The following is a 13,350-nucleotide window of genomic DNA, read 5'->3' on the forward strand; positions in this document are numbered from 1 at the left end:
GGAATCTGTCTTGCCTATAAAACAGCTATGGAAGGTCAACTTAGAGAAACTTAAATATTAAAGCATATTTAAAGGAAAAATCCCAACTAGTACATCACCCTCAATTTACAGAAAACCAAGGTCCATGAAATTTCTACCATTATTTTAGTTACAGAGTTACAATCCCTTATTCATTCTTTTGAAATCCGTGGAATTTTGTAATCTGAAGCTTTCGGCTGCACAAGCTGACCTAAAGTAATGACAAAACCGTACATAAACTGTTGTGAGGGTATTTGCATATTTAAATATTCTATGTTTTGTTGAAATAATATCAATCTATTTGACTATGAGGGACTCATCAATACCCCAATAATATTGTTACCTAATATCAAGAATATGACCATGTAATTTTTCTAAAATCTAGAAAATTACTTTCCTAAAAATGTGACCCAAGTATTTCAGATAATGGGCTAGAGAGATCTCTATAAGAGAGACTAAATGTATGGAAGGTCTCAAGTAATAATTAATCTATCTGTATAGGATATTACTGGAAATGGGCTTTAAACTAGTAATGATTTACAGCCCTCTGGTATTTAAAATATTATCTACCAAAACTTATTTATCAAAAAACATAACTATATCCAGAAGAAAATATGTATCTGAAATCATTATCTACCAAACCCTCTTGATAAAAAACAAACAAACAAAAATCTTCAGAGATTAAATAACCACGGCTGCAGAGTCCCCAGATTGGAAAGCATCAGAATAAGTAGAGCCGACAGCCTCAACCTGGGGCCTCCATTCTTTGTTCTGGTCACCATCAGAAAATCAGATGTAGAGACCAATGTCTATTGTCACCTAATTTCTCACTCTTCTTCCTCAGTCTCTTTTCCTCTACTATGCTTTGATTCCCTTAATTTCTTTTCCAAGGATAGGTGGGAAAATAAGTATTTGTCCTTTTTTTTTTTTTTTTAATTTTTTTTTTATTTTTCGCTTAAAGTATTACAAAGGGTATTACATAAGTGTCCTTTTTTCCCCCCCGCCCTTGACAAACCCCTACCCTCCCTTACCCCCCAGTGTCTTATGCCCATTAGTTATGCTTATATGCATGCATACAAGTCCTTCGGTTGATCTCTTACTCCCCTCCCTCCTGCCCCCCAACTCTCTCTGGCCTTCCCACTGCAGTTTGACAATCAGTTTGAGGCAGCTCTGCCTCTGTATCTATTATTGTTCAAAAGTTTGTAATGGTCTTTATTATCCATGAATGAGTGAGATCATGTGGTATTTTTCCTTCATTGACTGGCTTGTTTCACTTAGCATAATGCTCTCCAGTTCCATCCATGATGTTGCAAATGGTAGGAGTTCCTTCTTTTTAACAGCAGCATAGTATTCCATCGTGTAGATGTACCACAGTTTTCTAATCCATTGTATTTGTCCTTTTTTATATCTAAAACCATTGGGAGAAGCTATACAACAAACCATCATTTTTAGTTTCACTGTCTTTGGATATAAAGCATTTGAAATGTAGGGGACATTTTGTGGCTCTTTTTCCAGACAATATTCACACTTGAGTAATAACAAACAGCTTCTCTCAGCCAGTAATTACAAACATGTCCAGGTAACTGACTGGCCGATTTGGCCATTTGTCTGATATTGATCATCCAATCGAGGTCAGCTGATGGTCAGTCATTACATTTATAGGGAATCTATGCTAATATAGGTGAAAGCAGTTTTCAGGAAGTCTTTGTTAAATACGAGCACATCAGGGTTTTTTGGGAGGCTCCATTTGAAAGAAGTTAATGAGGAAGCATTCCTTTCTCCACAAATCTCTTTCATTTTCATGGAGTCAGTTTTATTTTTATTTTATTTTATTTTATTGTACTCATCATTGCTCCTTTTAATTCACTATACAGAAAACAGAAGAGTACAATAACATTAATCATTGAAGAGACAAAAATGTTGTTGTACCAGATGATTTTTTTATATATATATTTTACTTTATCTTTTTAAATCCCATTAGTATAGTGGAACTTGTATCTATCTCTTTTTTCCTCCAACTGTAACCCACATTAAAACTTTTAAAATGTGTTCCAAAGGATGAAAGGGATCTTTATAGTAGCTGGTAGAATTTATGGACCCCTCTGATGCTGACTATGTGACCAAGCTCAGCAGCCTAAACATTTCAAAGTAAATAAGATGACAGAATGCAGTTTTAGGAGGCTTCTAAGAGCATACAATTCTTCTACATGTGGCACTGAAAGCTTGTGGAAGCTTGCACTGCAGTAGCACGAGTCTCTGACATGTAAAGGAAACTTGGAATTTAGTTGCATGTGTTAATTTGAGTGTCTGAGGATGCTCTCCAGAGGAGCAGCTGAATAAATTGTAGAGGATAAGAAATCAAGGGTGCTTCTCCCTGAGGACTATGTACCAGAACCAGCTTGAGGCCATCTCTTTTCTAGAAGAGGAATAAAATGCAGTCCTCCGGGGACTGAAGATGCTGCTCCAGAGAGATGCCTAAAAGAAGGTATAAATAGAGAGTTCCAGATTCCTATTTGTGTTGTGAAAATCTTGCTTTTCATTTTTTTCTCCACTCAACTTTCAGGATCCTAGAAACTAAAGGTAAGTAAACTGAGTTATGCTTAGTGAAGACATATAGATAAAGACACCGGGGGGGTGGGGGGGGAATCAGGAAACTGTAGAAGCTGCTCATTCTTTCTGGATCTGAATCATCTTGCAGTTTCTTTAACCCTGACCTATGATGCATTGGACGTGACTTTAACTCTGAACTTGACCTGCAATTGTAGTATTGTGCTCTTTTATTAAATGGGACCTCTGCAAAGAGCACAAATACATGTATTATTCATTTAGAATTTGTTAATGTAATGGTCATTTTTCTTTGACATGCAGATCTGAATGTAGTGTTTGTATACATTGAACTTATATTCCAGTAGTTAAAAACAAGGCTCAGTTATTTAACAAGTTTAGTAAAGATAAATTATATACACAGGTGTCCCAAAAAATGTACATACACTATAAATATCATTACAAAAGTGTTTATTAAAAATACACTTCATTTTCACTTAACAGCTATCAGCTGTTAAATTGTATATACATTTTTGGGACACATATATACATATACATAAATATATTCATGATTTTTTTCATAGAATTTACTGAATATTCATTACACATCAGGTACTGGGCTAGAAAAAGCTGAAATTCAGATATTTAACTCTCTTTTCTATATAACAAAGATGTTACATTGGTGATAGGGTAAGAATACTCTATTTCTAAGCCCAACTGTCCATTATCAGTATGTTAAACTTCCTGTATGTTATAAAAGTAAAATTATAGTTTTGGGGTGAAAATTACCAATTGGTATCATGTGCTCACTATGGGAAAACAAACCATGGCTTTTGTGGACATCCTAAACCAGTTCAGTCTCTGTACACTGGCTCATAAGTCTAAAGTCCAGAAAATGAAATTGTTAGTCTTAATGATGGTAATTTTGTTAGTGCCCTAATTGCATATGTTGTTGGCAATAGAATCATATCTAGTTTATGTAGTGAACATCGTAAAATACTAACTTCAGAGTTGATGCGCATTTGTAATTGGTGCTTGCTTTTAGGTATTTTACAAATAAAAACTGAACCACAAATTAAGTAACTTTTAAATGGCCATGCAGCCAGAATATGACTTAGCCAGTATTTAAATTCAACTCTATGTGGCCCTAGAAGCACACTTTTTGTATTACCACACAGTTCTCCGTGCATTTATTAACAATTTAGTCAGAATATTCCATTAGTAATATTATAAATTAATGCTACAAGGAGCCCCAGACCTATAAGTTAGGTAACCACAAGTGATAATGCTAAAACCTAACAAAACAAAACAGATTAGAGTTGGAAGAACACTTGCCAAATTTATTTTCTTCCCTCCCATCTATATTTCTTTCTATTACTTAGACTCTTATCTCCCCAATCTTTTTTTAAACTCTTTATTGTTGAAGATATTACATATATACCCCTTTTCCCCCATTGGCCCCTTCTAGCCCATCCAACCTTAATGTCCTTATGAAACGTCTCTTACTATAAGCCCCACCTTCACAATTGCACTACACTCACATATAGGGCTCTGTCATAGGTCTGTATAGGTGTACTCAAAATTATCCTTTCTTCCACTCCCCGAAGCATCAAAAGCCCATTAAAATTTTCAAACAATTAATCATAGCTATATGTTAAATGGTTATACAATTAATTTATATAATTAAAGTAGATCCATATATTTATGCATATCAATATATTTTATTATTTTAAAAGAATTACACTGCAACTTATATAAAAGAATAATAGGATGACCATTTGAGTATTATATATTCCAACTTATAACAAAAAAAAACAGAGGCCAAACTTTCCAATCATATAAAAAAAGGGACTATGATATTGAAGACCTAATAAAAATAAAAGTAAAGGTAGTAAAACTATACTGTACAATGGTTAATACACTGGATTGCAGTAAAATCAAGAAATAAAAAGGTAGTCATTCTGAAGCCTATGTACAACTTTAAAAAATAAGATATTTAGCTAAGTTTTATTGAGAATTGAGACTGGGGGAGGATGGGAGCCACTTGTCATCCATTTATTTTGTACCTATGTCTACACGTTGGTTTATATCTATGTCTATATGTATACAAACACACTTTACAGCTTATCATAATGTTGTATCTCCTAGCCTGACTTTTCACCCAACATCTCCCTTCCTTCTGTCTACATTCTTTGGGAACTTATACAAATAGTAATCAATAAATTACCTCCCCTTCCTTTTATTGAAGAACTATAGACTCCTGCTTTATAATGTGAAAGCATTAAGTGATTTGCTGCTGTGGTGGTCTTTGGAAGGACAAAGTATATTGTCTGATTTTCAATCAATGACCCAAGTGGTTTAAAATGATTTTCCTTCACCACATGCTAATCATATACATTTAAGAACCCAACTCAATTTGGCATTAAAAATATAGTTTTTAATGTCAGTCCTACAATTTTAAGGGATGTATTGATTGGAAGACAGGGATCAATTAATTCACCTGTGTCCTCAATGCCAAGCACAGGGCTTAGCATCAAATCAATCAATGTTGAAAAGGACATAAGTGCCATATTTCTTGAAATCTATTTTGTCAACACCTATTTTTTTCCTCTTCCATCAGCAGTATAATTTGATTTCACATCTATATGTTTACTTAGGCATGTGATCAATGAAAAATTCAATGACATGTTTATATCTAGTTTTATTTTTATAACGAGTATTGAGTGGTCATTAAGATCAGAGCTTTCAAGTTTATCCTGCCTGACTTTGAATCCAGTGGGACTGGCAAAAGGCTGAAGGTCTAAAGGTTGTTTTCTTTTTTCATCTATAGAAATAATAATAGTATCTATGTCATGGATTACTGTAAAAGTCTTTTTAACAGTCTATCATGAAAATTTAATAAGTTAATATACATAAAGTACTATAACATATTAAGAACTTATGAAATGTTGACTTTTTTTTCCAGGATATATTTAACTCTTCCATGGAAGGAGTCAGAGTGCACTTTTAGACTAGTTAATCCATCTCCTTATTCTTTCACAGAGAAGAATATATTGGGGGGGAAAACCATTTGATCAGATATCATTCAGCCTAAGGTGGTGCTCCTGAATCCTCAGTCAGCCCCATGGTCTTTCATTAAAGGTACTAGGCCTGGAATATGCAGCCACAGATGGTGCCTTCTTTTTACAATCATACCGATCCCCAGGATATGTGGTATGTCCTGATTGGAATCCCAGGACTGGAAGATTCGCACACCTGGATCTCCATCCCTATCTGCTCTATGTACATTGTGGCTGTTGTAGGCAATACCTTTCTAATCTTCTTAATCATGACTGAGTGCAATCTCCATGAGCCCATGTATCTCTTCCTCTCCATGCTGGCCTTAGCAGATGTCCTGCTCTCCACAGCAACAGCCCCTAAGATGCTGGCAATCTTCTGGTTCCATTCCATGGATATATCCTTTGGTAGCTGTGTATCTCAGATGTTCTTCATACATTTCATCTTTGTGGCAGAATCTGCTATTCTCCTGGCCATGGCATTTGACCGCTATGTGGCCATCTGTTACCCACTGAGATACACCACAATCCTTACCTCCTCGGTCATTAGGAAGATTGGCATAGCAGCTGTGATCAGGAGCTTTGTCATATGCTTTCCATTTATTTTCCTGGTATACCGACTTACATATTGTGGGAGAAACAGCATTCCCCATTCCTACTGTGAGCACATGGGTATTGCTAGATTGGCATGTGACAACATCCATGTCAACATAATTTATGGTCTGACTGTGGCTCTACTCTCTACAGGACTGGATGTAGTGTTTATCATTGTGTCCTACACAATGATCCTTCTCACAGTGTTTCGGATACCTTCTTGGGCTGCCAGATGTAAGGCTCTTAGTACATGTGGTTCCCACATTTGTGTCATACTTATGTTCTATGCTCCAGCATTCTTTTCATTTTTTGTCCATCGCTTTGGGGGTAAAATCATCCCTCACCACATCCACATTCTAATAGCTAACCTCTATGTAGTGGTGCCCCCTATGCTCAACCCCATTATTTATGGGGTGAAGACAAAACAGATTCAAGAGCGAGTACTTTTGCGTTTCTCCCCCATCAGCACATGTTGTTAAAATAAAGAATACATTAAAAAGTTAAGGATAGAATTGTCATAATACCCGGCAATCCCTCTCCTGTGCATCTACCCTCCCTCAAAGTTTGGAAACTTTCATTCCAAAAATATATGCACCACAATGTTCATTGCAGCATTATTCATGGTAGCCAAGACATGAAATCACTATGGCAGATGATTGGATAAAGAAGATGTGGTACATATGTGCAATGGAGTACTACTCACCATAAAAAGATGAGATACTGCCATTTTCTACCACATGGATGGATCGTAAGAATATCATGCTAAGTGAAATAAGTCAGACAGAACAAGTTAAGAACCATATGGTTTCACTCATATGTGGGGTATAAAACTGAAAGCTAAAAATAAACAAACAAGAAAAACAAACAAAACTTATAGACACAGACAATAGTATGGTGGTTACCAGAGGAAAGTGGGGTTTGGGGAGTAGTAAAGGATAAAGGAGGTCAAATATATGGTGATGGAAGAAGATTTGACTTTGGGTGATGGGCAAACAATGCAACATACAGCTGATGAATAACAGAATTATACACTTGAAACCTATATGGGAACATCTATACTAGTGTCAACAATAAACATAAAGTAAAAAATAAAAGCAATCAAGAGCTCTGATGATAAATTCATTTAGGCCACTAAAAAATAATGAAATAAAGAAACATATATAATCTTACTAACCCATGTTGCCCCACTAAATTTAATAAAAAATGTAAGTGAAACATAAATTGATGATATTTTCAACTCTCCCAGGAATCCATTATCATGCATTTTATTTTTAAGAATAAAAAAGATAACTAACAAAAGAGAAATATAGTTCAAGTTTTAACCCAGACTGATTTTTGTGTGTGCAAAGCTGGGAAGTGAGAGTGGTGAATCACTCAGCTTTTTAATAGACAGTTGAAATTTTTAATAGACATGGAAATAGAAACACTCTTGCTACAATCAGCTGATATTTGGACCAAGAGAATAAGGCCACCATATTTTAGTTATTTTTTCTGTACCCATTTATTGAGTTAAAATGTGAGCTCTAAAATCAGATACTAGTGTTGATTGATCATTCATAAAGTATAATGTATGTGATAGACATACAATATGATATGTATCTTTTGAATTAATGGGTAGTACTGAAATAAACAATTAGTATCCAACATTTAATTATCCCACCTACAACCACATAAATAACTTAAAAGTCAAGACTTTTTTTTCTACATATTGGGGATTTTAGACCCAAATCATCAAGGAGCATCCTGATACTAATAGTTAGTTCACTAGAGGACTAAAGGATTGGAAAGTTTTATACCCAGGACACAAAAATAAAAGGTAATGGAAAATTAAATAAGATATTTACACAGAACCTTGCATAAAAATGACTGTAATCAGGTCAAATGTAATATCTATGAATTTATCTCTAGACTGTACATTAATTGTTCATATGCAGAAAATATTTTTATTATCTTTCCTTCTCAAGGCCTAGCACAATGCCATGAGAATGAGAATGAAAAACAAACAAACAACTTTGAGGTGTTCTCTTGAATATTTGTAACCTTTGGAAGGTTAGATGTTTAATCCGTTTATTTATAACACACACACACACACGTGCCCCTCTTTAAAAAAAAAAAGCTGTGAATAGGCTTTCCTATATAGCTTTCATTTTGGGGAATGGAAAGAAGACAAAATACAAGTGGTCTGTGCCTAGTGGTATTAGGCTAAATAATCACTTGATTTATCTTCAAAATATTTGGATTTCACCCCCACATTTTTCAAAATTCAAAGTAGGTATATTTTTCTACAATACTTTAGATATTTTGCTGTGAGATTTATATTCAGTGCTATATTTACTCATCACAATAATACTAATTGATGCAGGTAACAATATCCGCATTTTCAACATGCAGTGTAAGAAATGAAAAGGTTATTTCCTTGACCCTTGGAGTACTGAATAATTACCTTGGCCTAGATATATATTCTATTCATTTTTATTTCAACAAGGAAGTATATTTTAGGAGTTAAAAAACTTTGATATTAGAAATTCTGGTTTGTCTGTCACACACTAACTGTATGAAATTGGCATTCTATGTTAACTGCAGGGTGTCTCAAAAATATGTATACACACTTTAACAGTGGAGAGCTCAATTTTGAAAATGAAATATATTTTAATAAATACTGCTTTTATAATTATTCAAATTGTGTATATACATTTTTGGGGACACTGTATTTTAGTTATCAACTAGTAAAATGGATTTATTTTAGTACCCTCCTCATTGGTTTGATAATTAAATGAAATATGTCATATGATGTATTCAATATTTACTTATTATGTATTTTTTTGTTTTGATAATGATGATAATTTTTCTGAATAAATACATTAAAGAACCCAGTCCACCAAACAACCTAGGCCTGCTTCCAATAATCCTCAGAAAAATTATTGGAAATGGTCACCATCCTAGATACTGAAGTCACATAAAATGTTGATAGAAGTTGCAGCAGGTAAGAAGTGTCTGGCCCAGGAGGCATGGCTCAGTGGTTGAACATTGTCCTAGGAACCAGCAGGTCACTGTTCGATTCCAGGTCAGGGCACATGCCCAGGTTGCGGGCTGGATTCCCAGTTGGAGTGTACAGGAGGCAGCCAATCAATAATTCCCTCTGTTCATCGATATTTCTGTCTCTCTCTCCCTTTCCCTTCCTCTCTGAAATCAATAAAAATATATTTAAAAGCCGGAACCGGTTTGGCTCAGTGGATAGAGCGTCGGCCTGCGGACTGAAAGGTCCCAGGTTCGATTCCGGTCAAGGGCATGTACCTGGGTTGCGGGCACATCCCCAGTAGGAGATGTGCAGGAGGCAGCTGGTCGATGTTTCTCTTTCATTGATGTTTCTAACTCTCTATCTCTCTCCCTTCCTCTCTGTAAAAAATCAATAAAATATATTTAAAAAAATATATATATATTTTTTAAAAAAAAGAAGTTTCTGATTCAAGGGCAAATTATTCAAGGAATGAATCAATAGATTAGAGCATGATAACAGAATTCACAATTAAGTGGCTTAGAGACATCTTTATGCTCCCCTTTGGCAATGGGAAACTAAGAAATGGCAATTTCAAATTCAGAATGTATGATAGAGGAACAAAATATGATTACATTTACAGCCTTAATTTTAAAGAAATCTTCAGGTTGAGGCGCCAGGAATTTGTAGATGCTGAACAGAGTTAGAAGATCACTGTCTATGCTTAGCTGCCAAATGCAGTATCACTGAGCTCTGGCCCAGAAATTTTTGAAGGAGGCTTTTTTTTTGTCCTACTATTCCTTGACTATTAAGTCTTCAGCTAGTTAACAATGACTAAGGGAGACAGAGTGCCGTACAAAATGGAAATGAGGAGTTCTGAAGGGGCTTAGGACAACTGACATACTCTTTCAGATAGAATATATATTTTTAGAGTAAGGGTGCTGTGAGTTGGCTAAATAAAGTGAGAAGAGCCCCTGCCAGGTAGCTCAGTTAGGTAGAGCATAGTCCCCATAGACCAAAGCTGCTGGTTTGATCCCCAATCAGGGCACACATACAAGAATCAACCAATGAATGCATAAACAAATGGAACAATAAATCTCTCTCTCTCTCTCTCTCTCTCTCTCTCTCTCTCTCTCTCTCTCTCCTTTCCTCTTTGGCTCTAAAAATAAAAAATAAAAATTTTTTAAAAAATGAAGTGAGAAGAGTCCTTTATATGAGGGAGAGACCGATAATTTGTCATCAGACTTTGAAACTCAGAGATCCAAAGGATATATTATCTCAGTATTTGAACTGTAGCTTTTCCCCAGAGACAGATTTAGAGGCACTACCTAGTCCAGTGATGGCGAACCTATGACACTCGTGTCAGAGGCGACAGGAGAACTCATTTCTTTGGTTGATTTTTCTTTGTTAAATCGCATTTAAATATATGAAATAAATATCAAAAATATAAGTCTTTGTTTTACTATGGTTGCAAATATCAAAAAAATTTCTATATGTGACATGGCACCAGAGTTAAGTTAGGGTTTTTCAAAATGCTGACACGCCGAGCTCAAAAGATTCACCATCACTGAGAAGTCTAAATCTGCCTCCTCATGGTTATTCCTCTGCCCTAAGTAGCCTTGTATATGATGAAGCTCTATGACATAAAAGCACAGAATGTTAAGAAAAGGTATCCAAAAGTGTAAAGCGAGTAAACAAGACCAGGATAACCAGTGTCAAAACTACTGCAGAATACTGTGTTATAACTGAGTTTTTTATCTAATATATAACAGAGAACTACAGGAAAAACAAGAAAAGATACTAATCTGAATTTTGTTTATTAATTTTTATTTATTTATTTTTCAGGTGGTGTGATTTTTTAATCTATAAAGCATAGGAAAGTCAACAGAGTTCTATAAGAACAACTTAAAAATCCATAATGTTTATACTATATTATGTGCATGAAATTTGCCGAGGGGGCAAATCTTGGGTATTTTAGCTACAATAAAGAAGAAGAGAAAAAGGAAACTTGTACAGCAATGAAGTGATGGATATGTTGATTAGCATGGTGTAGGTCAGTGGTCGGCAAACTCATTAGTCAACAGAGCCAAATATCAACAGTACAATGATTGAAATTGCTTTTGAGAGCCAAATTTTTTAAACTTAAACTATATAGGTAGGTACATTGTTATTAACTTAATTAGGGTACTCCTAAGGCTTAGGAAGATCCACATTCAAGGGGCCAAAGAGCTGCATGTGGCTCACAAGCCGCAGTTTGCCGACCACGGGTATAGGTGAATATTTCACAATGTATACCTAAATTGGGTCATCAGGTTTTACATATTAAATATATACATTTTTTGATTATCTGTTATACCTGAATAAAGCTTGAGGAAAATTCAATAATGTTCTATAGCAGTAATTATTAATGAAAAAATTAAATAGAAAATGACCTCATTCAAAATGGTAAAAAACATATATATGTGCTGAAAATAAATGTAGGAAATGTACATTGCATATTGTTTATTATAATAATAACCAGAGGCCTGGTGCATGAAATTTGTGCACAGGTAGGGTCCCTAGGCCTGGCCAGCAATCAGGGCTGATCTGTGGAGTGACCAGCAGCGTGTTGGGGCCCCCTGCTTGCACCTGCCTTGGACTGGCACCACCCAATCACCTGCTCCACCATCGCGCCACAGTCCTGCTCTCATCTGGGCCATCAGGGCCAGCACTGCCTCCAAAGCTGCCCACTGCCAGCGCCGCATCACCAATACCCACCATGTTCCACGCCGCCCCCTGGTGGTCAGTGCACATCTAACTCCAGGTCAGTTGAACTCCTGCCCATGGGGACAATTTGCATATTAGTCTTTTATTATATAGGATTCTCTTCAAAACAATCTATAAATCCAACGTTATCCCACCTGCCTGCCTGCCTGATCACCCCTAACCACTCCGCCTGCCTGCCTGATCGACCCTAACCACTTGCTTGGGGGCAGGGCCAGCCCTGCAAGGGGCTGTCTGCCTACCTGATTGCCCCTAACTGCTGGCCTGCCTACCTGATCACCCCTAAGTGCTGATCTGCCTACTTGATCACCCCTAAACACTCTGCCTGTCTGCCTGATCTTCCTTAACCACCTCTGCCTCAGCCCCCACCACTGTGGCTTTGTCTGGAAGGACGTCCAGTCTAATTAGCATATTACCCTTTTATTAGTATAGATATTTAGTACTTTGCTCTGTTTTTATAGATGCTGGTTGTAATTTTATACACTGGAAAGCTGGTTGTTAATGTATATTTGAAAGAATAAATATGCAAATATTAGCAAGAATTTTTCCACTTCTTAAAATTTATTTTTAGTTAAGTATAATTGATATGCAATCTTACATTGGCTACCTTTATTTCAGGTATGCAATATAGTGATTCAACACTTTTATTATTTACAATGTGATCAGCCCACTATTCTGTTAATTAGCAGGAATTTAAAAACATAACAACCAATTAGATGTGAATTTATATACTATAAAAACAGAATAATTACATCAGTGAGGTATGACAAAACAAATATGCAGATCAAAGAGCAGGCTACACAGTCAATAAGTATATTTTATTTATATAAAAATCAAAATACTAGTAGAATATGCAGCCTTCAAAATGGTTGAAGAACAGACCACCAATTAATACATAGCATTAAATAAATTATTTACATATTTGAGAATAATTAAATAAAACCCCTAATCACCCAAGTCCTCAAAACAAACTCCAAATGAAGTTAAAGTTTTATTTCTTCTCTCTCTCTCTCTCTCTCTCTCTTTCTCTCATCTTTGTCTTCTATTGCTCCTTTTCACTATTATTGTTTCTATTTCTCTTTTATTATTATCTTCCTATATCATTTTCTATATTTACTGTTCTATTTCTTCCATTATTACTGTATTTTTGACTTTGTGTATGGAATAGCTTCTTAAGAATGAAAAGTATATGTCATAAAAATATGTTAAGTTGACTACATAAAATTTTGTATGACATGTGTGTGACAAAATGAACAAAGTTCAAAGACAAGAGAAAGCCGTATTCGAAACATCTAAAATATAAATAATTGTTCTACATCTAAATTATAAATTTAAGGTTTCAAAAATTAAATTTGTGTTATTTTCCCCTTTTTTGTATAT

At 35.3% G+C, this 13,350-nt stretch overlaps 1 protein-coding gene across 2 annotated transcripts; it reads left to right on the forward strand.

Moving 5' to 3' along the window:
* The first annotated feature begins 437 nt into the window (after window positions 1–437).
* On the forward strand, window positions 438–6,691 carry LOC139018124 (olfactory receptor 52Z1P-like). 2 transcript variants are annotated; one of them, XM_070426766.1, is made up of 2 exons: window positions 438–465; window positions 5,781–6,691. In XM_070426766.1, the coding sequence occupies exon 2, from the start codon at window positions 5,843–5,845 to the stop codon at window positions 6,689–6,691; it is 849 nt and encodes a 282-aa protein (XP_070282867.1). In that variant the 5' UTR covers window positions 438–465; window positions 5,781–5,842. The 2 variants fall into 2 exon arrangements, with proteins under 2 accessions (XP_070282867.1, XP_070282866.1); XM_070426765.1 differs by lacking the exon at window positions 438–465 and having other exon boundaries at window positions 5,720–6,691.
* The last annotated feature ends 6,659 nt before the right edge of the window (window positions 6,692–13,350 follow it).

This window comes from Myotis yumanensis, unplaced genomic scaffold (assembly GCF_028538775.1).
Source record: "Myotis yumanensis isolate MYYU_CA2020_CCGP unplaced genomic scaffold, mMyoYum1.0.hap1 SCAF_10, whole genome shotgun sequence".
NCBI classification, from domain to species: domain Eukaryota; kingdom Metazoa; phylum Chordata; class Mammalia; order Chiroptera; family Vespertilionidae; genus Myotis; species Myotis yumanensis.